At 45.6% G+C, this 25,805-nt stretch overlaps 1 protein-coding gene across 1 annotated transcript in view; it reads left to right on the top strand.

The window, feature by feature from the left end:
* dgkb (diacylglycerol kinase, beta) overlaps positions 1-25,805 on the top strand; it is a 1,409,408-nt gene that overhangs the window by 183,015 nt on the left and 1,200,588 nt on the right. The window contains exons 5-6 of the mRNA XM_085988391.1: positions 4,490-4,564; positions 18,977-19,096. Of these exons, the coding sequence (XP_085844517.1) occupies positions 4,490-4,564; positions 18,977-19,096 (195 nt within the window). The remainder of the gene's footprint in view (positions 1-4,489; positions 4,565-18,976; positions 19,097-25,805) is intronic.

The raw sequence follows: 25,805 nt of genomic DNA, 5'->3' as shown, positions 1-25,805 counted from the left end.
ATATAACTCTTCAGGATGTCCAACAGTGTGACCTTGCTGTGTGCCAATTGACTGCCATGTTTGCCCACAAAACCATAGTAACTACACTTCAAAGAGTAATTAATTGGCTATGAAAGGTGCCATATTAATGCAAGTTCTTTCTATTTTACTGGATTATATACAAAGGTTATCTCAGTCACACAGTGAAAAGGCTTCAGAAAGATTCAAAAGGGAGTGCTGGGGGTAAAAAAAAATCCAAAGTGGAAAAGAGAGAGACATCTGATATTTGAAGCTGTTAAAGCCAATGTTCAGAGTAGAGGGCTGCAGAGTACACTAGAGAAAGATGACGTACTATGGTAACTTTTACAGTGCTCTTCAGAGGCAGATTCTTTACCACCTGACAGCTATCCCAAGATTCCATGGTTTTATAGCTGGAATCCATGTGGCCATTAGTGCTGCACACAACAGCCTATGGATAGAAATGGATACCCTTCACAAATCTTGAAGTGGTTTCAGACCACAGAATTATTATCTTTCCATTATCCAGCATGCAGCCATGATGCTTTTCTTCTACAGGACTCCACAGTGCCTGTATTAGGTGATGGTCCCAGGAATTGAACGGGTGCCCTTTAGGAGGCCCAGGGCTATCCTTTGTGGCCATGACTCATGAACCCAATTAGAAACCCCACATAGCAGCATAGCACAGATACAATGAGCCCCATACCACCACTTGAGTTATGGGAAAGCACTCCATAGGGATACTCCAGCAACTATTCCATTGTTTTGGACCATTTAAAGCAGGGAGCTGATCTACTGTCCTGGCACAGTTTCCAAAATCACCATCGTCTGCTGCATGCACAATTTTGTAATCGAATGAGGAATGTGTATGCTGCAGGATGAGGAGGCTCACAGGAAGAGGATGAGGATGAGAAGGAGGACAACTTTAACAGAGCTGATATCAGGCAGGGAGATTGGTATGGAACCTTGTGACTAAAAACTGCTTATAGTCAGTCCTGCCACTGACTATCTTTCCTTTTTTGAAGAACTACCACACATTGTCGCTACAAGAACATGTCACACATTCCCTTCACTCAAGTTGAACTCCCATCTCTGCCCCCTCCCCACACTTAATACCTTGCCATGGCGCTATCCAAAAACACTGTTCATGGAAAGGAGAAATTAAAAAATGTTCTGTGCTGTTTAAAGTACACATATGCTGTAAGACCTACACATGTGCTTCCCCTTTACAACCCTATAAGGTGTGCTTGACCTACTCCTCAACCAAGGCTGTGTTAAATGCCCCCTGAAAGGGAGGAGCCACTGTGGTGGAAGGTTGGTGTTGCAGCTCTGTTGAGGTGATTGTGGTCAAGACCTCCAGGTGCAGGGCATGCAGTGTCTTTACAACGGCTGGAGCCACAGCTGACAGTACAGTGGCTGCCAGCATCTGAACAATCACTTTTAAGAGTTGCTGGTTCACCCAATTACTGGATTTACAAAAGGTAAATCGTGCTTGACTAATCTACTGGAATTTTTTGAGGATGTAACTGGGAAAATAGATAAGAGAGAACCAGTAGATGTGGTGCATTTGGCATTTCAAAAGGCTTTCGATAAGGTCCCGCATAAGAGATTAGCATGTAAAGTTAAGGCACATGGGATTGGGGCAAGGTATTGACTTGGATAGAGAACTGGTTGGCGGACAGAAAGCAGAGAGTAGGAATTAACGGGTCTTTTTCCGAGTGGAAGGCAGTGACTAGTGGGGTACCGCAGGGATCGGTCCTTGGACCCCAGCTATTCACAATATACATTAATGATCTAGATAAGGGAACTAGATGTAATATCTCCAAGTTTGCAGATGACACAAAGCTGGGTGGGCGTGTGTGCTGCGAGGAGGATACCGAGAAACTCCAGGATGATTTGGACAGGTTGGGTGATTGGGCAGAAGTGTGGCAGATGCAATATAACGTGGATAAATGCGAGGTTATCCACTTTGGTGTCAAAAACAGGAAGGCAGATTATTATCTGAATGGCAATAGATTGGGAGAAGGGGAAGTGCAACGAGACCTGGGTGTCCTTGTGCACCAGTCACTGAAGGTAAGCATGCAGGTGCAGCAGGCGGTGAAGAAGGCAAATGGTATGTTGGCCTTCATAGCGAAAGGGTTTGAGTACAGGAGCAAGGATGTCCTGCTGCAGTTGTACAGGGCCTTGGTGAGACCACACCTTGAATACTGTGTGCAGTTTTGGTCGCCTTATCTGTGGAAGGATGTTCTTGCCATGGAAGGAGTTCAGCGAAGATTCACAAGGCTGATCCCTGGGATGGCAGGAATGATGTATAAGGAGAGATTGGGTCGATTGGGCTTATACTCGCTGGAGTTTAGAAGAATGAGAGGGGATCTCATCGAAACTTATAAAATTCTGACAGGTCTGGACAAACTAGATGCAGGTAGAATGTTCCTGATGGTCGGAGAGTCCAGAACCAGGGGTCATAGTCTAAGGATAAGGGGTAAGCCATTTAGGACAGAGATGAGGAAGAATTTCTTCACCCAGAGAGTGGTGAACCTGTGGAATTCTCTACCACAGAAGGCGGTTGAGGCCAAGTCTTTAAATATATTCAAGAAGGAGTTAGATATATTTCTTAGAGCTAAAGGTATCAAGGGATATGGGGAGAAGGCAGGTACGGGGTACTGAGTTTGGATGATCAGCCATGATCTCATCGAATGGCGGAGCAGGCTCGAGGGGCCGAATGGCCTACTCTTGCTCCTATCTTCTATGTTTATATGTTTCTATGTAACTGGTTTGCATATAAGCCTCCCTGTGCAACTTTTTCATGTATAGGGAATCTATTTAAATGAAAGCCTTGCAAAGTTCTTCAAGGTCAGCCATCCCAGCTGCTGCCATGAGTGCAGCAGAGCCATGCACAGTCCCTGTTTTGCCAAACTCTCATTGTTGTTTCTGAAGTTTGTTTTCAACTTGTTAAGAACAATGTGGGAGCCCATAAATGCACAGATTGGAGTGAGAATGGCAGTGGGAAAGTTCAGGATAGTATAGCGGTATTAGAAAATTTCTCACCAAAAGTACATTTGGGTTTTATTCATCTTAAACTGTAGACTACATTTTTATTTAATTAATGTAATGCTGTGGGCATGATGAGTTTAATAGAGGTGAGATGATCTAGATGAAAGAGTAATAAAGGTGGTAAAGGATCTGAATCTGCATGGCATTATATGGCTGGTACTACTGTAAACTTTTTACACGACAGTGTCCTTTAACATAAGAACATAAGAATTAGAACCAAGAGTGGGCCATACGGCCCCTCGAGCCTGCGCCGCCATTCAATAAGATCATGGCTGATCTTCGACCTCAACTCCATTTTCCTGCCCGATCCCCATATCCCATGATTCCCCTAATGTCCAAAAATCTATCTATCTCAGCCTTGAATATATTCAACGACTAAGCATCCACACACAGCCCTTCGGGGCAGGGAATTCCAAAGATTCACAAACCTCTGAGTGAAGAAATTTCTCCTCATCCCAGTCTTAGAAGGCCGACCCCTTATCCTGAGACTATGCCCCCTAGTTCTAGACTCTCCAGCCAGGAGAAACAACCTCTCAGCATCTACCCTGTTAATCCCCCTCAGAATCTTATATGTTTCAATGAAATCACCTCTCATTCTTCTAAACTCCAGAGAGTATAGGCCCAATCTACTCAATCTCTCCTCATAGGACAACCCTCTCATCCCAGGAAATCAATCAAGTGAACCTTTTTTGCACCGCCTCCAAGGCAAGTATATCCTTCCTTAGATAAGGAGACCAAAACTCTGCACAGTCCTTCAGGTGTGGTCTCGCCAAAGCCCTGTACAATTGTAGCAAGACTTTTTTAGTCTTGTACTCCAACCTCCTTGCAATAAAGGCCAACAGCTATTTGCCTTCCTAATTGCTTGCTGTACCTGCATGCTAATTCTCTGTGTTTCCTGTACAAGGACACCTAAATCTCTCTGAACACCAACGTTTAATAATTTTTCACCATTTAAAAAATATTCTGTTCTTCTATTCTTCCTACCAAAGTGAATAACCTCACATTTCCCCACATCATACTCCATCTGCCACCTTATTGCCCACTCACTTAACCTGTCTATATCCCTTTGCAGGCTCTTTGTGTCCTCCTCACAGCTTACTTTCCCACCTAGCTTTGTATCGTCAGCAAACTTGGATACAGTATACTTGATCCCCTCATCTAAGTCATTAATATAGATTGTGAATAGCTGAGGCCCAAGCACTGATCCTTGCCACACCCCACTAGTTACAACCTGCCAACCTGAAAATGACCCATTTATCCCTACTCTCTGTTTTCCGTCTGTTCATATTTCTTAATAGCACCATTATATAGATGCAAAAATATTCAAATGTTAATACAAACTTCTCTTGAAGCATTTGCAAAAGGGTAAACATATTAACTAGAAATTGAAATTTAACTTGATTTTTTAATATTAAAATGTTCTTTTCCTCTTCTCCAGGAACTTGATCAGATCATCAGTCAGATGATGCATGTTGCTGAATATCTTCAGTGGGATGTGACAGAGCTCAAACCAGTATGTAATTTCAATTTTCGCTCACTTGATGGTGCTATAAGAACACTGGGTTGCTAGAGTTGGAAATGTTAAAACCATTGCTTGAAGATCAGTAATTGAAGGGATTTCATTTCAAGAATGACTCCGTTTCTGTGCATTTAAGTATTTTTTTAAATAATGCTCTGTTTGTTGTCCTTGGAGATGTTACTGGTCATTGACATTGAGGCCTAAAGTCCTGAATACTAATCTTAAGTAATGAGTGCACCGGCATGAAGTTGCATAAAAATATTCGGTAACTTGCTCAGAGAAGCTTAGACTTGGAGCAATCCAGTTGTCCCTGAGGAATAGTTAATGACATATTGATACTTGATGAGCCAGAGATTTAAGTTTTCTATCGGCAGAAGTATAGGTTTTCATCAGAAGCGGTGATGGAATATTTTTAGTAACAAAATGTACCGTACTCTGGAAATAGATTTTTACAGTAATTCTGTAATAAACCCGATTGACGTCATGATTCTTAATCAGATGTAGTCACGCATTAAGGACTTGAGACATAAATGCTTGTTACAATCATAGAAACAGTCCCGAACAGAATGACCTTTATGACCCATTTTCCTCCTCCACCCCGCCACACATACATACAAAATGCAACCGCACATATCAGAAACAATAACCAAAAATAGAATGATTTAAGAGCAGTAATCTCAGGGCTCAGATTACAGTTGTAACACATTCACTTTTACAGTTCACAATGTCATCTGATCGCCCTCTGTTAAATTGTTGTAATTACTATCAGTCATCTATTATACCCTATGTAATTAGTAGAAATATAAATAATTTTGTATATACACACTCTTGATTTGCTGTTTAGATCCTGTTCCAGTGAAGAATGGATCCATTGTTGTGATAGCAGAAACAATACTGTAATGTCATTGATGTCTTTCGTTCATTATGTGGCAATGTAGTGTGAACACATTGGGGTTCATCCAGTGTTAGGGTAACATGTAGCTGATGTCAGCACGGAATGCCATTATAACTTTTTGTCAGTTATTTCTATTTCGATCCCATTTTTAGTTCTGTCTCTGTCACATTCTGGCTAAAGAGATTGCCAGCCAAATGATTCCCAGATCCCATCAATGCTGATTTTGAATTAGCTGAATTATCCAAGCGTGATGTGAGTTGATTTAGTCTCAAACACTCTCTTCTTATTGCCCCCTATTCTTCTTTTAGAGAAGCAGTTACTTGCCTCTGGGCACCTTCACTGATAGCTTGACTGGGATTGATATAATTCCCTGCATGGCAAAATATGACCATAAACTTGCATCCTATTAATCGGATTGTGTGGTTATCCCACTGAATGATAGTTTAGCGTGTATATCTGTGTGTGTGTATAAATCAATTCTTCAATTTATATTCTATGGAATAATGAAAGGAAAACTATTAAAAAGTGAAATCATTTTGAGTTAACATTTACAAGTGTGATTACCAAATGCGTTTATATCTAGCACCTGTTTAGTAAATGGTTTTTAGTTGTGCTATAAATTAAAATCCTCTTACCACACACATATATAGTGCACAAAAGCTTAGCTCTTACTGCTGAGTTTTTATGGAAATTATATGGATCTGTTCTACTCCAGTACAAGAACTAGACCTCTTGGTTTAATTAGACAACCTAACTCACCTTAATGTTCTAGTGTTGCACCTTCATATAATTTATGCATAATAAATCATTTTAACATAGCACAGTGCATTGGAACTCTGATTCATGATCCCAAGGATGAGCAGATTTATGCCAGTGATTCCTCACACAGTGACTTTTCTGATCTGAAACCTGACATTGTGGGCATGTACTTTGTGGAGGCCAGATGTTTCTCCCCAGAGAAAAATAAAAAAATCAGAGAGCCAATTCCCCTGGACTTTGCCTGCCCACTTTCTGGAGGCTGGGTATACAGGACTAGGAGAAAGTCTTCAAACCAAGAAGATCCGCACCACAGAAATGGAAGAAAATAACATAGAAACATATATACTTGTATACATTATTATTGTATGCCTGTTTCAATCTCATGTTACTGGAGACTTCAACCTTTAGATTTTACATATTGCTAAACTGCAGCTGTTGTACTTACTGGCAGACTACAGTGAGAAATACAGAAATAGTCTCAGACTGAATAACTTTCTGTGATTTATTAGAAGTATCTCAAATCTGATAAATGCAGTTCTGCAATTTTTGAGACATCCTGACATATGGTTTGAAACTGTTGAGCTATGGCCCCATGTGATAGGACAGCTAAGAATTGAACAGAATCCATTTCTAGATTCATGATTTCACAATTTATATTTATTTCAAAATATTTAAGAAACTCACAAAAATAATTAGGCCCTTAAAATTGCATAAATATTTGAAGATAACATTAAACAATGAAATGATGTTGGATTATATGGAGAACTACTAACATGTCACTGTGTCATTTGCATGCGATGGCATCATGATGAAAATGATGTGCAGCTGTTCCCCTTGTCCAAACACAAAGACCAATGTCCCTTTAAATTGAATATATTGGGAAGCTGACTGGAAATGGAAGTTTTTTTTAAATCAATTTATGAACTAAAATGTTCATCAATGAATCTCCTAGCAAATATTGAGCAATCTTAAAGTGATGTCTTATTTCAAATTTTGCCAACTCAAGTATACATATGAATCATGGAGTTATTAATGATTAATACTGTGGAAAACAAGTGGATGTTATATTATCATCTCTTGATGCTTCATATTGTGCCTGTCATCATTTCCATGACTTTTTGTAAAATGTAAATAGACATGCTAATCATAGAATCATAGAATAGTACAGCACAGAAGGAGGCCATTCAGCCCATCAAGTCTGTGCTGGCTCTTTCGAAGGGTAATCCAGTCAGTTCCACTCCCCCGCTCTTTTCCCATATCCCTGCAAAATTTTCTCCTTCAAGTATTTATCCAATTCTCTTTTGAAGGATACTATTGAATCTGTATCCACCGCCCTATCAGGCAGTACATTCCAAATCCTAACCACTCGTTGCATAAACAAGTTTTTCCTCATGTCACCTCTGGTTCTTTTGCTAATCACCTTACATCTATGCCCTCTCGTTATTGACCCTTCAGCCATTGGAAACAGTTTCTCTTTATTTACTTTATCGAAATCCTTCGTGATTTTAAACACCTCTATCAAATCTCCTCTTAGCTTTCTTTGCTCCAAGGAGAACAACCCCAGCTTCTTTAGTCTATCAACGCAACTGTATTTCCTCATCCCTGGAACCATTCTAGTAAATCTCTGCTGTACCCTCTCCAAAGCCTTCACGTCCTTCCTAAAGTGTGGTGCCCAGAATTGGACACAATACTCCAGCTGGGGTCGAACTAGTGTTTTATACAGGTTTAGCATAACTTCCTGGCTTTTGTACTTTATGCCTCTATTTATAAAGCCCAGGGTCTTTTATTCAATAACCTTTTTGTCTCATCTGAGTTTTATTGCTAAGTAGGCTAAAGTTACAGTTTTAACAATTAATTATCAAATATGCCTCCCTGTTCTTTTGGATTATCAAATTTAGACATTTAGATTATTAGTCTTAAAATGACCCTGTAGTGTTTTATGTCAGAACTATAAATCCTAATTCAAGAAGTTATGTTTTCTTGAATTTAGCTAGGGCAGGTCTGATTTTAAATAAACATGATCGAGCCAGCTTGGTGACAGCATATTGATGTAGGATGCCACAAATTGGTACAACATGGATTCTGACCCACAATACGATATAACAAATTCCTGATCTGAACTGAACCATGTGAAGGAGCTGCTGAGCTAACAAAGTTAGAGGTAAAGAGAGAGAAGAAAAAGTCAGGAATGTGAGGTGGGGGTGGGGTGGGGGAGAAAGCCAGGGGAGAAAGAGAGAGAGAAAATAATCAAATTGCAGTTCCCAATGGTTGAAATGTAATGGTGTTGCCAGCAACTTGGTAACATCTGTCCACACACCTGGGGGGAAATTTCCACTGTTCAATATTTATATCAAAATCATAAAGTGTATAAAGAACCGGTTCACAAATTCACTATAAATAATGAACTGTGGAAATTCCCCATCCCCCAAGGTTTGGATTAGTTCATGACCCAAGATTATGGGAGGAGGACGGCAGAAGCTAAGAGATGGTAGTAAATTGCCTGCATAATACTGTAAAATCTATTTCTTCATCATGAAACCATTTTTAAATAGCTTACTGTTTACATGTCTGTACTTCAGAAATACAAATAGTGATGTACAGCTCTATCATTTGACTCATTGGAGAATAACTATTTGTTGGTTGGAATTAACAAATCATCAAATTCAACTATGCAATTGCTCCTTTATTTGCAAAATGAACAGCTTACATATGCTTTTTCTCCCATATTCCCTTTTTCTGACACCTTGCAACAATTCATAATTCATAATTTAGCATTTTAATTCATTATTTATGGAAGAAAATTAGTATTTAAATAACTACAATGTACCCTTACACCTCACATATCCATTTGTGGTACAGAACAGAACTCAATTAAGGGGGACTCCAGCCTGGGGATGTGCGTTCAGAATTTGAAGTTTAAAGGATCCCTAATGTACAATCTCTGAATGTTAATTCAGAGTTTGATTAACCACTAGGGATTTGGATGCATGCTGCCAGTAAACTTTTAGGGACAAGTGATAATGCAAATTCAGACTGCAGGTTCAACTTCAAAAGGTTTCAAATTTAGGTCTGTCAGAGACATTGTCCAAATTTAATTTGAATCCTTGGCTATTTTAAACTACCACTATTTTGAGTTGTATGTAGTGTGCTCCATTAGTCAAGTTAAAGCCACTGTAGTGAACCGATTTTAACCTTGGTTAATAAGTTTGATTAGAAATTAAATGATGCAAGTCCATCTCGAGGAGACCTGTTACCTGCTCACTACGTAAGGATCAAGCATTGTCAATAAAATATATATATTCCCTTCCTCATTAAACTAATGAGGATTAGACTTAAATATTCTAAAGCCAAAATAAAAATGGCACTGATATCAGAATTTTGACCTCTTGCGCATCCCCGATTTTAATCGCTCCACCATTGGTGGCCGTGCCTTCAGCTGTCTAGGCTTTAAGCTCTCGAATTCCCTCCCTAAATCTCTCCACCTCTCTACCTTTCTTTCCTCCCTTAAGATGCTCCTTAAAACCTACCTCTTTGATCAAACTTTTAGTCATCTGCCCTAATATCACCTTATGTGGCTCAGTGTCAAATGTTATGTCTTATAATACTCCTGTGAAGTGCCTTGGGACGTTTTGCTATGTTAAAGGCACTATATAAATACACATTTTTGTTGTTGCTTGTTGACAATCATTATGGCATAAACCTTAGGTAGATGAGCAAATAGTTGTGGGCATTGAAACGTTAAAAAAACAGTTTATATCTATTACATTATTAAAAATGGTGAGCAACCACAATTGATATTTTAGTTGTAGGTGGTGAGTGGGGGATGGGGGACTGCACTGCTTATCAGCAGCGGGAAAGCTAAGAGGTTTGAGAAGCTTATCATGGGGGAAGAGGGGGGCTACAAGGTCTGAGTAGCCAGCCATGTGGGTGGGGATGGGGGTCCTCCCAGCCCTGTGTGAACTAATGCTACTGTGACTGCCCTGCTGTAAGTAACCTCAACTCTTGCGTCGTTATGCACGCAATCTTCTTGGGAATACCTGATTGCCTGCCATCTGAACAGTGCATCTGTGTTGTTCCACCAATAATTGTATTCTCACTGGTCCTCCTGTGAAGTCCGATGGTCTGTCGAACATCTTGACAGCAAGTCAGTGGAGGAGACAGCAGGCTGGTCACCAAATGGGAGTGCTAACTAACGCTGCCACACAACCAGGCACAAAGCTGAGGAAGCGGCCGACGGATAGAGTGGTCCATTTACATTTTTGGGGAGGGGGTTAGACATGTAGAGAATAGTGTTTCAAATCTGGTATTAATTCCAAACAATTTAGTGGTTTGCTAGATTAAACTGTGGCTGCGTTTAATAGGGTGGATAGAAAAAGTAGTGGAGGTGAAGGAGAACTAGCTTGCACTAAATGAGAAGAATGCAGCAATCCAAGCTTCGTAATAGCTTGAGGGTCCCACCGAAAATCTGGTTGCATGTGGCCAGATCCAAGTCGAAAACTTGTAGCTTCAACAAACTGAAAACACATATCATGATCTGAACATGTGTGATGGAAAGTGTACAATCTGCTCCTTTCTGAAATGTTAATACCCCAGCTGCAAAGCATGCCTTGGAGAGCCCCCATCCCAGCTGATAGGCTACTCGCAATTATTAGCCACCTGCCAGCAGATAGGCACAGTGGCCCCACCACTACCCCCACCTTCCACCCTGCTCAGATGCAACTTCGGTCCCTTCGTCCTCCTACCCCCACTTGCCCAGCCAAAAGCAACTCAAAGGTTCCCACCTCTCACATTGAGCCAAAAACCTATCTTATGAACTCCCACCCATCGCTGTAAAGAAAATGAACCCTTGGCTGTTGCACCTCCTCTCCCACTGAGAAGAAAATCAGTCCTGGCCTCTGGCCCAGTGCCACCCACTCCTTCCCTGGCACCTTTGCCCCTTTACCTCCTCTTCTGTCCCCCTCCTCTTCATCTCTCCCCTCTTCCATTCCTCTATCCCCATCCTCCTTCTCTCCCCCTCTCTCTCTCTCCTATTTACCTCCTCCACTCTCCCCATGATGCCCTCCTCTGAGTGGGTCCAGTTATTACCCTGCTCACTTACTCTGCTTCACCTGAATACTGCACTTGCTCTTGACCTCCGTGTGCAACACTATGGGAGATGGACTAAAATTTGAAGGACGAAAATTGTACCAAATAGAAATAGCAAAAAGCTCATAATTACATAAAAGCAAATTTGTACACTGTTCATCCACTCCATAACTGTGCAATGCCATAGTAATATTCGGTGTCGTCCTGATCTAGGCCAGCGAGAGGGTCTTCTATTTCCTCCATACCCAGCTGGGCGTTAGCCAGCTTTTGTTCCAAGTCCAGACATCTTTCCTGAAGAGACTTCTTCATGCGTACCTCTTCATCCAGCTTTTTCTGGGCTTTCAGCAAGTCGTTTACTAATGACCTCATTTGAGATTTTACTACTTCAACTTCTTTTGGAGATTGATTGATCGGACTATTCAATCCCTCTACCGGAGCAGCTGTTTCAGCGGTCTGTTGTTCTACGTTGACGTGAGTCAGCGTACTTTTGGCATCCAAGGGCTGCTCTGTTGCAGTCATCTCAGTCTGTGTTGCCACCTCAGCTCTTCCAATAACCTTTGAGAGCTCCGAACCCCTTTCGTTTGAATATTGAAGTTCGTGTTCAAGTTTTTCCCATTTCAGAGTCCTGTCCTTCAGCATATGCAGGAGTTGGCTGACCGTTAACTCCTCTGACATCAGACGTTTTGTGTGCTCCTGCTCCATTTTCTCCATCAGCTGCTTCTGTTGTCTTTCCAGATTCTCCAACTCTATATCAAAGAACTCTTTCGTTGCATTCAACTCTTGCTCAAAACGGCGAAGCATTTGTTCTAATTGCTGTTGTAGTTTGAAATGGAGTTGAGTTCGAGCCCGGTGTCCCTCAGAAATGGGCACATCAGTAGACTTGCCAGACTCAGAATCCACAGTTAAACTATGTTGTTGTTGCTCAGTGGAATTCTGTGCTGAAACTTTGTCTTTTGCACCTGAGTTGGGCTTACCATCATCCGTTCCAGAGTCTGGGCCGACTATCTTCACCGAGTTCTCACTCGTTATTGTTTGTAGGAAATGCCAGTCCATATTCATTTTCCTAATCCACTCCCGTCCTAGTAGTGGAGGACCTCCTTTAGATATCACATATAAGTCCATTATTTGACTGTCTTCGCCCTTGTGGACCACTGCAACCTCTATTTTCCCGATGGGGTACACTCTTTGCCCCGTGTATGTTTTCAATATAATCCCCGTATCCTGTAGGGGAATATGTTGGAATAACTTTCCGTAATCTTTCTTATTTATGACCGTCAATGCCGATCCAGTGTCCAATTCCAGTTTTACTTGGACTCCTTCTATCTGAAGAGTGACCCAAATTGTCTGGAGGTCTGCACCCTTACCAGCGTTGAGTACTCTTAAGCTAGCCAGTTCATTACAGCTTAAGCTAGCCAGTTCATTACTGCTAGCGTCTGAATCGGACTCCTGTTCAGTCACCTTGTGTACCTTTGCGTATTTTCCTTGCGGTGACTTCTTGTTGCTGGTCTTCTTCCCTGACCTGCATACTCTAGCTATATGTCCAAGCCTACCACAAGTTCTACATTCTTGGTTTTTAAACCAACACTGGTTCTGATCATGCGTTGTCTTTCCACAACGATAACATTTGCCAGAACTCACACCCAATTTGTGTGCACTGAGCTCCGGTGACCGTAGCTGCATTACTGCCGTGCCTCTCGCTGCGGCTTCGTGTGCTGCTGCCATAGTGACCGCCTTCTCAAGCGTCAGCTCATTCTCCTCGAGCAGTCGCTTTTGTGTATCCTGTTTAAATAACCCACACACAAATTTGTCTCGTAGTGCATCTGTCAGTCCCGTTCGAAACTGGCAATATTTCGCTAATTTACGCAATTCCAGCAAATATTCAGCATTGCTTTCATGCTGTAGCTGCCTTCTGTCGTAAAATTTAAATCGTTCCGCTAGCATCAGCGGCGTGGGGTTTAGATGATCTTTCAGGACAGTAACAATCTCATCGAACGTCTTATCCGCCGGTTCATCTGGTGATAACAGGTGTTTCAATTGCCCGTATGTCTTCGCACCCATTAAATTTAATAATGTTAGAGCTTTATCTTGGTCACGAATTTTATTGGCCTTACAATAATTTTTTACTCTTTCAACATATATGGCCCAATCTTCGAGGTCACTATCAAAGGTGCTAATATTCCCGTGTTTAGGCATTGTAGATTTGCAATTTCTCAGATTTTTTTTTTTTACTGCTATCCAAGATGGCGGCTTCCCGCTCTTGCCGTCGTCCTCCGCCCACAAAATGGCGGTTTTCCCGCGCTTGGCGGTCTTCACCCATCCCCCAACGCCGTCTCCCTTCAGCCCCCGAGTGCGGCCCTTATCTTCGCCGCGATCGCCCGAGTGCGGCCCTTATCAGCGGATGCGATCGCTGGATCGCGAAGCGGCTCTCGGCTCTTATCAGGAGATGCGATCGCTCTGTTGAAACACCTCCCGCTCGAAGCGGCTCTCGCGCCCTATTCCTCCAGCTCCCCCAGCCCCGTTCGTGCGGCCAACGCGATCGACTGCCTGTCGCGTCGCTGCCCGGCTCAGACAACGGCTTACCTACCACCAAGCTGGAGAAGAAGCTGACGGTCGCCGATGGAGGCTCCGAGGTCAGGATGTCTTCCAGTGGGGTGGAGAGGGTGGAAACCTCTCTGCAACGTCCTGGCTGTGGACGAAGCTGCCGTGGAGTGACTGCCGCAGGGTCCGAATCAGACTCATCGCCAGTGTTAAATCTGTGAGTTGTTCAAGTAATTAATACTCAGACTTAATCAGTAACAATAAAACAGGTCTTTACTGGTTGGAGGTAGGGACTATACGTAGGTCTTTACTTCATGCCCACAGGCGGGAACTGAGGGGGATCAGTACCCACAGTACTATTTATACCCCTATGGCCAGGAGTGGTACTGCGTATCACTACGCCCAACAAGTAGTGCAGTCCTGTCCATAGGTTCAAAGTAGCACACATATTACATACACAACAGCTAACACTCTGTGAAGTGCCTTGGGATGTTTTATTACATCAAAGGTGCTATATAAATGCAAATGTTGTTATTGTTGTTTTTGAGAGGCAGAAAACAGAGTTTTACCTGACTGGGTTTTTTTTTCTGAGATATTCCTCTCCAACTCCCTAAGGAAATCAAGTGAGCTCCAGGAGACAAACCTTGTTTATAAATGACATCCATTATTTAAAACACTCTCATTTTCCCTCCCTTTCACTTTCTACAGTAAAACCCCACCTAAGATGCATAGTCGGACCTGATCAATCTATTTCAATTAGGAAATCCCAATCCTGTTTTGTAGCAAAAATTAACACGCTAATGCGACACCCATTCTTTGTATCAGTGTTTCATAAAACAATAAATTACCTGGTAATTCAGTTGATTAGTTGTTCTATGAAATATTGATATGTTGAATTAAAGCGCCTTGTCACTTGTTCAGTCAGAAGGGAGCTATCTCTTTCGGGGCATTCTGATTGTACTAATAATGCTGCCATAGTCACTCAAACTAAACAATTGAGATTTTCTCTATATATTTCACTGGGAAATGGCACAATTGAACTAAAACTTGTGACAACTTTCCTGGGGACCACAGCCAACAGCTCAGCACCAATAAGTGCCCTTAATAGATCAGCGATTGCACGCAACTGGCTCAGTGCAAACAGCTCAGTAGTTATTCAATACTGCTTTCATTAAAGTCTGCAGCTAGGTCAGTCTGCCAGGTAAAAGGTGCCAACTAGTCCTCCACTCTAAAAGAGGCAAAAAAAAATGGAAATCTAGAATTTGGTGTTCATTTTCATCGACTCAGAAGCAAAGGTTCAACCATTCAAGTCTAAATAAATGTCAAGCCTTCTAGACATGCACATTGATGGAACACAGAAACAGATCCAACTGTATGAAGCAGCACCCTATTACAAACAGGATAGCTAGGTCCCCACCTTCCAGCATTTTAATAAAACTAATAATAATAACAATCTGCAAACCTCCGTCCTTGCAAACTAATGCCCCATCTCCAACCTCCCTTTCCTCTCCACAGTCCTTGAACGTGTTGTCACCTCCCAAATCCGTGTCCAGCTTTCCCGCAACTCCATGTTTGAATCCCTCCAACCAGCTTCCGCCCCTGCCACAGTACCTAAATGGCTCGCATCAAAGTCACAAATTACGTCCTTTATGACTGACAAAGGTAAACAATCCCTCCTCGTCCTTCTTGACTTGTCTGCAGCCTTTGACATGGTTGGCCACTCCATCTTCTCCAATGCCTCTTCACCGTCATCCAGCTGGGTGGAACTGCACACACCTGGTTCCATTCTTATCTATCTAATCGTAGCCAGAGAATCACCTGCAACGGCTTCTCTTCCCGCTCCCACATCATTTCCTCTGGTATCCCCAAGGATCTATCCTTGGCCCCCTCCTATTTCTCATCTACATACTGCCCCTTGGCGACATCATCAGAAGACACAGCATCAGTTTCCACATATACACTGACGACACCCAGCTCTACCTCACCACCACTTCTCTGGACCCCTCCACAGTCTCTAAATTGTCAGACTGCTTGTCAGACATTCAGTTCTGGATGAGCAGTAATTTTCTCCAATTAAATATTGGGAAGAGCAAAGCCATTGTTTTTGGCCACAAACTCCATTCCCTAGCCACTAACTCCGTTCTCTCTCCCTAACATCTGTCTGAGGCTGAACCACACTGTTTGCAACCTTGGTGTCATATTTGACCCTGAAATGAGCGGCATAACAAAGACCGCCTATTTCCACCTCCGTAACACCACCCGTCTCTGCCCTGCCTCAGCTCATCCACTGCTGAAACCCTCATCCATGCCTTTGTTACCTCTAGACTTGACTATCCCAACGCACTCCTGGCTGGCCTCCCACATTCTACCTTACATAAACTTGAGGTGATCCAAATCTCGACTGCCTGTGTCCTAACTCGCACCAAGTCCCGTTCATCCATCACCCCTGTGCTCTCTGACCTACATTGGCTCCTGGTTAAGCAGTGCCTCGATTTCAAAATTCCCATCCTTGTTTTCAAATCCCTCGATGGCCTCACCCCTCCCTATCTCTGTTATCTCGTCCAGCCCCACAACCCCCCTCCCCCCACCCGTGAGATATCTGCGCTCCTCTAATTCTGCCCTCTTGAGCATCCCTGATTATAATCACTCAACCATTGGTGGCCTTGCCTTCTGTTGCCTAGGCCCTGTGCTCTGGAATTCCCTGCCTAAACCTCTCCGCTTCGCTACCTCTCTTTCCTCCTTTAAGACGCTCCTTAAAACCTACCTCTTTGACCAAGCTTTTGGTCATCTTCCCTAATTTCTCCTTATGTGGCTCGGTGTCAAATTTTTTGTCTTATAATACCCCTGTGAAATGTCTTGGAACATTTTACAACATCTAAGGCGCTATATAAATACAAGTTGTCATTGTTGTTAAACAGACCACCTTTCCATTTATTAGGAATAATACAATTGCATGTACGTACTGTAATAAGAACACTGAAGAGAACAATTATTTCATCACCATCTAATGTAGTAAAGCAATTAAACATCTCATTAGCCTATAAACAAGCTGAAAGGGAAGAAAGGCAGTATTCCAATTGTTGATCCCTGGAGAGTGGTTGAAGTGCGATGAGAAGATTTGAGCATGGAGGATTGGGTGTGAGTCTGCAGACTAGAGTGGTTGGCCTTACTTGCATTCCACAAAGACGGGAAACCATAAGCAGAGGGACAAAGGTGAAGGAACATTGGAACAGGGTGGGTATATTCAATTAGATCTGTTTGCTTGTATCAATGGGCCGATTGGGCCCAATGGCCTGTTTCTGCATTGTAACTTCTCCTTCTCTTCACTTCTGTTTCCCTTCCCTATTTTTCTCTTGTTTTATTTTATTTTTTGCTTTCTACCTTACCTGTCCTTATTTTCTTACCACCTATTCATTTTCCTGTCCAGCTTGCACATGGGGAGGCTCTGGATGTATTTATTTATTTTTCAACCTTTTCATAATAGAGTTTAGACTTCTGATTGTTGGAGCCTAATGAAATAGCAAGCATTTAGCCCCACATAGAGGACAACATTTTAATGGGGAGGCGGGTTAGGAGCAGGGTGGTGGGGTGCTCAGAAGCGGTCGGGAAACCAGGGAGAACGGGTTTGCATGGGAAACCTCTGTTTTCCACATGCAGCCTGCCAGATTGAGAGGCTGGCTAGCTGCAGGCAGGTAGGCCTGCAGCACTAGGCCACAGAGAGAAGGGAGAGTGAGATCGCATGTGACTGGGGGGCTAGTGCCGGAGGAGCACAGGGAGGGTTGGAGGAGCCGGGGGATTGGTGGGGGCATTGGGAATGATCGGGGGCCTGTGCAAATGCTGGGGGTCAGGAAGGATCGGGGGCCGGAGTGCCAGATTGGGAGCCGGAGGAGAAGGGTGCTCTGGAGCAGCAGATCGGTGGCCAGAGGAGAAGGAGAGGATTCCTTGCATCATCACCAGAGAGCCAGGAGGAGCAAGAGGGAGGCAGATGAGATCGGAGGGCCGGAGGAACATGAGGGGGATTGGTGGCCTTGTGGGGGGGTGGATCGGTGGCCTTGTGAGGGCGAGATCGGAGACCTTGTGGGGGAGAGATCGGAGGCCACGTGGGGGGGTGATCGGAGGCCTGTGGGGGAGATCGGAGGCCTCTGGTGGGGGCGGGTGGAGAATTCAGAGGCATTTTGGGGGTATCTGAGGCCTGCGGGGAAGGGAGGACTGCGGGTGGAGGGGAATCGGAGGCCTCGTGGGGAATCTCTGATCACGGGGCGGGGGTGGGGAGGGGCGGAGATGGGGTAGGCAGGGATGCTGGATCCAGGAGGTAAGTGTAAAGCCACTTACCTCCTCAATCCAGCAGTCCATGCCTTATTGGCGGGTTTCACAAGGCCTGTAAAACGAGGCCTCCAGGGAGCAGGTTGGCTGCCTGGCCCCTGTCCTGCCTCTGTTAAAACCGGAAGTGGGCAGGTTGGAGGCAGGCTTTGGTCGGGATTCTGATTTTTAACACTTTAACTTCCCACACAACCCCAATCCACCCATATTTCTTGGATTAAAATACCCCCTAGAGAGTCACTGACAGTCCTGGGCCACCGAACGAGGAAGAAGAAAACAAACAATTTCTGCAAAAATGGCTGTAGATTTTAATATAACTAATGGGAAAGTATCATTACTCACCTGCACACCCAATGATGCCACCGGAAGCCTATATCTGGAACTTCTTTTAAAGGGACACGCGCTTTAAATTTGTTGGTCAAACCTTAAGCATGTTAGCCAAAATTCATATACTGGAAAAATTATCCTGAACTGCTGCAATTCAATTCACTTCTGGCACTTAATTTTGTGCATATTTCTATCATATAGCCACAAACTGACATAGATATCAAGATCCCCACGACTTCAGACAGACAAACATTTGTTGTATTGAAGTTAAGCAGAGGCATGTAACTGTGTATATATAACCATAATAAATGGGAATGCTTCAGAAGCCAGACTTCAGCTAAATTATATTATTTTTCAACATCTGAATTGTGGCCAAGGTCAAATTTAAGCTTTGGGTTTTCTACTCGCAACAACATAAATTTAACTGTACGCAAGCTAAGTTGATAGTGTTTTTGAAGTCTTCAATTCTCCTTTTCTAATAGATTCTTCATGAGATGATGGAGGAGATAGATTATGACCATGATGGTACAGTGTCCCTGGAAGAATGGATTCAGGGAGGAATGACTACAATCCCACTCCTTGTTCTCTTGGGTCTGGAAACGGTGAGTTTCAAATTGGCTCCGGCAATTCTTTAGTCCTGAGGTCAGTATTGTTTAGGCAAAATTGCACCTAACTTGGAATTTTATCTTCCCTCCTTTGCTCTATTAAAGTCACTGACTTTGTACAGTTTATACAGTGTTGGTTCCTCTCTGGTACCTTGTCCAAGTGGCCATTATGCATGGGTGAGCGGGCTTGTCAGCGGGCTTGTTAACTATGTGGGATGCCACAGCTGAACTGATCCTGTTCTCAGCCTGACATCTACACATGCACTATTTCAGCAGGGATCCCCTGGATTTTGCCCTTTTCAACCCAGGAATACTGAGGCCAATTGTAGTGCTTCTATCACTGCTTCTCTCACTAAGAGCAGCCAACACTGGGACCTTCCTGATCAATGTGGTTCATCTGTCTGCTGACTAAACCCACTATGTCATTAAGAAAGCTGATAGGCGTTTAACATTTTCAGTGTATTTGTGTTCATCGAGATGGTCAATGTCATGGGTATAGAACACTTAGGCCTAGAAATTGAGTGCCCTTAGCGCCGATTTTGCGGCGCTAGAGGGCCTAGCGCTGCAATTGGCGCCGGCGCCGAAATTGCCTGGGGCCCTTCCGCCGCGGTAGACCGGTAGCGCTGCGCCGGCACCGATGACGTCATCGGTGTGCGCAGCGTCCCGGTTGCCATGCCGACGGGCCCCAGCGCCGAAATTCAGTTGCGGCCGCCTCGCCCGTGGCAGCCGCAACTAAGACTCTGGCAACAGAGTCTTACAAGTCTTTGCGCCGGCGCATTAAAGGCCCCGCGGCGGCCGGCCGCTTTCCCGCCGGCCGCCTGGCCGCAGCTCCCTCCCCGGACGTCCCCCCCCCCCCCCCCCCCCGGAACAGAAGCAAGCCCGGCACTTGTCCGAGGTGCCGGGCTCATTTTTAAAAAGATTTTCGCGGGCCGCGGCCGGGTGCAGGCAGCTCCTCCTTAAGGGAAGGAGGAGGCCTGCACTTCCCGAGCCTGCCGCACCGCATCGGGTGCCGCAGCGCCGGAATTGCGGCGCGAAACGGCAGTTAGCGCCGATTTACCGCCGCAAAGACCCTTCAGTAGCGCCGGCAGCCGTTTGGGCGCGGCCCTGCTGAATTTTTGGCGCGCGCAGGGGGACTTAGCGCCGGCACTAACTTCCGGCGCTAAAGCCCTGGCTAAGCCAAAACTCAATTTCTAGGCCTTAGTGTTAAGCACCCCTAAATTGGGCGTAGCATGGGTTATGTGCAAATTAGATGCTTCTTCTGCCCTGTCCCAACAACATACTATAATTACAACCTCTGAATAGCCTCTCCCCTGTGTGATATTTCCACTTCTCCCATCAGCCAAACCCTGTAGCCTCATAGATTGACTTAGTGCTGAATTAGGAGCAGGCTTGTGTTGTGGACTCTTGCCCACTACAAACTGGGCAGATGACTGCCTAAAATTATTTCATTTTAGGACATCAACAGCAGTGTGGAATAAAGCATTCTCTTTAGTCTTTTTTCTCTTCTGTTTGCTTCAATACCGAAATAATATAAAACTGTTGGCAATGCACTGATTTGTTTCAAAATAGTACACAACACTTAAAATGAAGGACAAAATTAGGAAGAAGTTTCATTTTTCTCCTAAAACAGATCTAGTTTACAATGTGTACTGAGCACTGATAATGTCTTAATATGTACTGATCATGTTATTACCTGGTAATCAACTGTTCACGGTTAATCAAAAAAAAATTCTGCAATTATGTTACAATTTTTACTTGTTCGGTGTACTCATCATCGTGCATCAATGAACACAAAACATACTGGTTACCAGTGTCCATTGCAAAAACCACTGCTGGTTTAAAAAAGGAGGAGTCAAAATTGAAACAAAATTAATTCCATGAACTTTGGGGGGAAAATTCGGTTGATTTGCGCCTCCCGTTAGCGCCCTAAGGGGCGCAAAGCAACTAGCGCCTGGGCGCGGCGCTGCTAACGCCGCCTGCGAAATTCAGTGGGAGGTTAGCGGCGGCAACCGCTAAAATTAGCGCCCCAGTGAAGTTAGCGCCCCAAAGAGGGCACGACTCAATCTTGAGTCTCTATACATGCTATTTTCCAATGTTGACTAATTTTAGTGAAAATGTGAACTTGCGTATAAAGTGAAGAATACTGTTTTATATTCATGGCCGTAGGCAAGAGTATACCATGAAATAGTTTTATTCTTCAAGGGCCAATAGCAAGCCTGTTCAATCCATTAGCTCAATCAGCCCCACCTCCATTCTGCTGCAGGATACACAAAGAAAGAAATACTAGCATTTATATAGCGCCTTTCACGACCACCAGACATCTCAAAGCGCTTTACAGCCAATGAAGTACTTTTGAAGTGTAATCACTGTTGTAATGTGGGAAACACGGCAGCCAATTTGCGCACAGCAAGCTCCCACAAACAGCAATGTGATAATGACCAGATAATCTGTTTTTGTTATGTTGGTTGAGGGATAAGTAATGGCCAGGACACTGGGGATAACTCCCCTGCTCTTCTTCGAAATAGCGCCATGGGATCTTTTACATCCACCTGAGAGAGCAGGCAGGGCCTCGGCTTAACATCTCATTCAAAAGAGAGCACTACCAACAGTGCAGCACTCCCTCAGTGTTGTACTGGAGTATCAGCCTAGCTTTATGTGCTCAAGTCCCTGGAGTGGGACTTGAACCCACAACCTTCTGACTCAGAGGCGAGTGTGCTACCAACTGAGCCACAGCTGACATATTAATGTTGCATATTTCGGGCAGTTTAATAAGTATTTACCCTGTACTTACCAATTTAAAAAGCTCTGCTGATTTCAGCCAAAGTCGGTTCTTCAAGCAGTTTCAATCAGCTGTTCGCACCTCATTAAAGTGTGATTACCTTAGTGATGAGATTCTAGATGCAACTGCTAACATCTAAGACAGGCAGTTGCTAAGTGAGATTTCCTGTTTTTTTCAAATATGTTGGCAACCTCCCTAGTTGGCTTTACCATGCACCATGTAAAATGGGTAAATGGCGTTAACAGCAATGCACCCACTATAAGTGGTCGAGACTGTATAAGATAAGTTTTTATTGTACTAAGTTGCTTGTTCAGTCTTTGTTCAGTTAGTAGCACTATTGGCTTTGAGTGAGGAGACCATGGGGGAGAAATTCAGTTGTTAGCGCCACCCGTTAGCGCCTTAAGAGGGCAATAAGTGGGGCGCGAAGCGGCTAGCGCCCGGGCGCGGTGAGACCTGCGCCTCTCGCGAAATTGAGCGGACATTTAGCGGCGGCTCAAAACTGCAACGCCCGCTCAGCTGCGCGCGCAGATCCTGACGTCATTTCATGGTGCAACGCTCTTGGGGCACCCTGAACCGGAACTTCAGTGGCGCCCCCCTCCTTTCCGCCTGGCGCTCCCAGCGACTGGTTGACTGGAATGGTTCCCAGTCGCTGTGGGGCTGGGGGGGCGCTATTTAAAGGGGGCTCTTCCTGGCTTCTTTGTGGTAGCCATTTTTGGACCACTCCTTCTGTGAGAGAGAGAGAGAGAGATTTGCAGAGAGACAAAGGGAGAGAGCTTTCTGCATTGAGTCAGCGCTCGCACAGGTACTTCTGGCTTCAGCCCAGAACTTTGTAGTTGGTTTGATTTTTCACTGGCATAACCTTGAGTGGCCACATACTATGGGGGCTGCAATGGGTGGAAATGTTGGGTTTCTCCATTGCATTGAGAGGGCTCAGAGACGCTGAGAGAGAGTGCCAATGATGGCCAGACGGAGGAGGGCCAACAGGCGTCGGCACAGGAGGCCTTACCGTCCCAGGGTTTTCCGCCAACAGTTCTCCTACCTCAACATGTCTGAGGAGCAGTGTTTTCAGAGGCTTCGATTCAGCAGGGAGGTGGTCACTGAGCTCTGCCACCTGCTTCAGCCAGATCTGCAGCCTCAACTGAGGAGCAGGACGTCTCTGTCGGTGGCAGTGAAGCTGACAGTGGCTCTCAACTTCTATGCCACCGGCTCCTTCCAATCCACTACTGGGGACATTGCCAATGTCTCCCAGTTCGCGGTGTATTGCTGCATCCGCCAAGTCACAAATGCCCTCTTTAAAAGGAGACGTCAGTACATTTCCTTCCCCATGACCCTGGACAAGCAGCAAGAGCACGCAATGGGATTTGCAAGAATAGTGGGCTTCCCCATGGTCCAGGGCGCCATTGACTGCACGCATGTGGCTTTGCGGGCGCTGCAAGAGAATGCCGAGGATTACCGCAACCGGAAGGGGTTCCATTCGTTGAGCGTCCAGTTGGTGTGTGACCACAGACAGCTGATACTAGCTGTCAATGTCCGCTTTCCAGGCAGCAGCCACAACGCCTTCATCCTGCGCCAGACTTCTGTGGCAGACCTTTTCGAAGCCCCGGCTCACCCAGGAGGCTGGCTTCTCGGGGACAAGGGCTATCCTCTGTGCACCTGGCTGATGACCCCGCTCCGTGCGCCCAGCACCCCTGCTGAAGAATGATACAATGAGAGCCATCAAGTGACCAGGAACATCATTGAGCACACAATCGGCGTGCTAAAGCAATGGTTCCGCTATCTGGACCATTCCGAGGAGCCCTTCAGTACTCACCTGAGCGAGTCTCCCATTTCGTTGTAGTGTGCTGCATGCTGCATAACCTGGCAATCCTCAGGACTCAGCCACTGCCGCCAAACATTGGAGCACCAGCAGAGGAGGAGGAGCACCAGGACGGGAGGGAGGCACAAAGTGCAATGGCCATCCGTCAGCAGCTTATTGCAAGTTGGTTCTAGGCCCCCTCTGAGGGAATGGCTTGTGCCATTCAAAGAACATGAATGGAACCGTTCCGCAACCCCTGAGCCGGTCAAAGCAACAAATAGTTCAAAGAGCAAACATGCACAATCTGAATAAAGACACTTCTTTATTTAACAAACTGTGTGCCCTTCTTGCATGACAAAGTAATGGAGAGAAACCCCAAAAAAAGCAGTCAGACACATAACTGGCTCTCACAACCTGGAGACAATGAACAAAAGAGTAAACAGAAAATGACCACGATCCTCGGCCTTCACTAAAAAAATTAACAGCATTTTGCCACACCTCCTACTTTTTGCCCTTCGAGGGTGATCTGCTTCGCTTGCGAGATTGGCCCCTTCCCACCCTGCAGCTCCTCCGCAATGGGACCCCAGTGGCTGCAGCAAGGCTGGGGGAAGGCTGCTGAATGTCAGAAACTGAGTCGGCAGATGCCCTTGAGGGATGGCCTGGACCAGCTCTGGGCCTGGAGGGCCCGGCTGCTGACTGCTCCAACTCTGCATGGGCGGCAGCAGTCTGTCCTATGGGTGGTGGCAGCTGCAGTGGAGAAGTGACAGTGTTGGCAGCAGGAATGCTGCCATCCTGACAGAGGACAGGCACTCCCTGGTCGGACGACACACTGGCACTCCCACGGGGCAGCACTGCAGCATGCGGAGCAATCTGCTGAAGCACAGACTGCTGGCCTGCTGCGGCGCGGCGAGGGCCCCAGCGATTCGTGCCTGATCCAGCGAGGGTGGCAGCAGTCAGTGCTCGTGTGGCCTCAATCTGTGTCTGCATTAGACCAGCCACTGACTGCATTGCACCACTAAGCAGTTGTCTGGAAGCTGCCTGTGCTGCACCGAACTCCTGCAGACTCCTTGCCAGTGCTGCACCGAAGTCCTGCAGAACCCTTGCCTGTGCTGCACCGAAGTCCTGCAGACTCCTTGCCTGTGCTGCGCCGAAGTCCTGGACACTCCTTGCCAGTGACTCAATGGATTCGGGCATCCTTGCCACTGCAGCCATGAGCTCAGTGTGCTTGTGCTCCGCCTGGGCGCCCATTTCAGCGAGGAGCCGCACCTCTTCTGTGCTCACTGTAGCAGGACTGGAGGCCAGACTCTCCCTCCGGGGAGAAGGCCGCCGAGCTTCCCTACCACCCCGTGTTGCTGCAGCCCGCTGGGCCCCGGAGCTTCACCCTCCTCAGATCCTTCCCCCTTACTCCCCTCCAGGGAAGATGTGTCCCCATTATGGCCATGGGCTGCCTCGGCTGAGGGTGGCACTGATGGTCCGGCTTCCTCTCCCTCCTCGCCTTCAAAATCACTCACAGTGGCAGCTTGAGGGCCCGCCTCCTCACCTGGCGAATCAGCATCTGAAAGCAGGGAGGTACAAGAGTTGCTTTAGCGTGAGGACAGGGCAGCAGCGAGGGAGGCATGAGTGCTGCAATGCACTGTATTGGTTCGATAGTGGCAAAGGACGTTGGTGTGAGGCACAAGTGGAAGGAGAGAGGTCAAAAAGGTGATGACCTTACCATTGCTGTCCATAACAGGGTTGGCATCTCCAGTGGCGATGGGGCCAATCATCCGGCCTGCCATATTGCGCTGGACTCGCTGCTCCAGATCACTGAGGTCTTGAAGGTGAGGCCAGCCTCCCCCAGTCCGTTGCTGCTGCCTCCTGTTATGGGCCAGCTTGCCCTGCAAGAGAAAGGACGGGTTCTGAGTACAGTGTGAAGCCCTGATCTTGGCTGCACTGCCTCCCATGGTGGAATAGCCCTTACAGTGTGAAGCCCTGATCTTGGCTGCACTGCCTCCCATGGTGGAATAGCCTTTACAGTGTGAAGCCCTGATCTTGGCTGCACTGCCTCCCATGGTCGAATAGCCCTTACAGTGTGAAGCCCTGATCTTGGCTGCACTGCCTCCCATGGTCGAATAGCCCTTACAGTGTGTAAA

This window comes from Somniosus microcephalus, chromosome 5 (genome assembly GCF_052327205.1).
Source record: "Somniosus microcephalus isolate GS21.2 chromosome 5, FLI_Smic_1.0, whole genome shotgun sequence".
In the NCBI taxonomy this organism is placed as follows: Eukaryota; Metazoa; Chordata; class Chondrichthyes; order Squaliformes; family Somniosidae; genus Somniosus; species Somniosus microcephalus.
The sequence above is the reverse complement of the archived record's forward strand: the minus strand, read 5'-3'. Positions and strand labels throughout refer to the sequence as shown.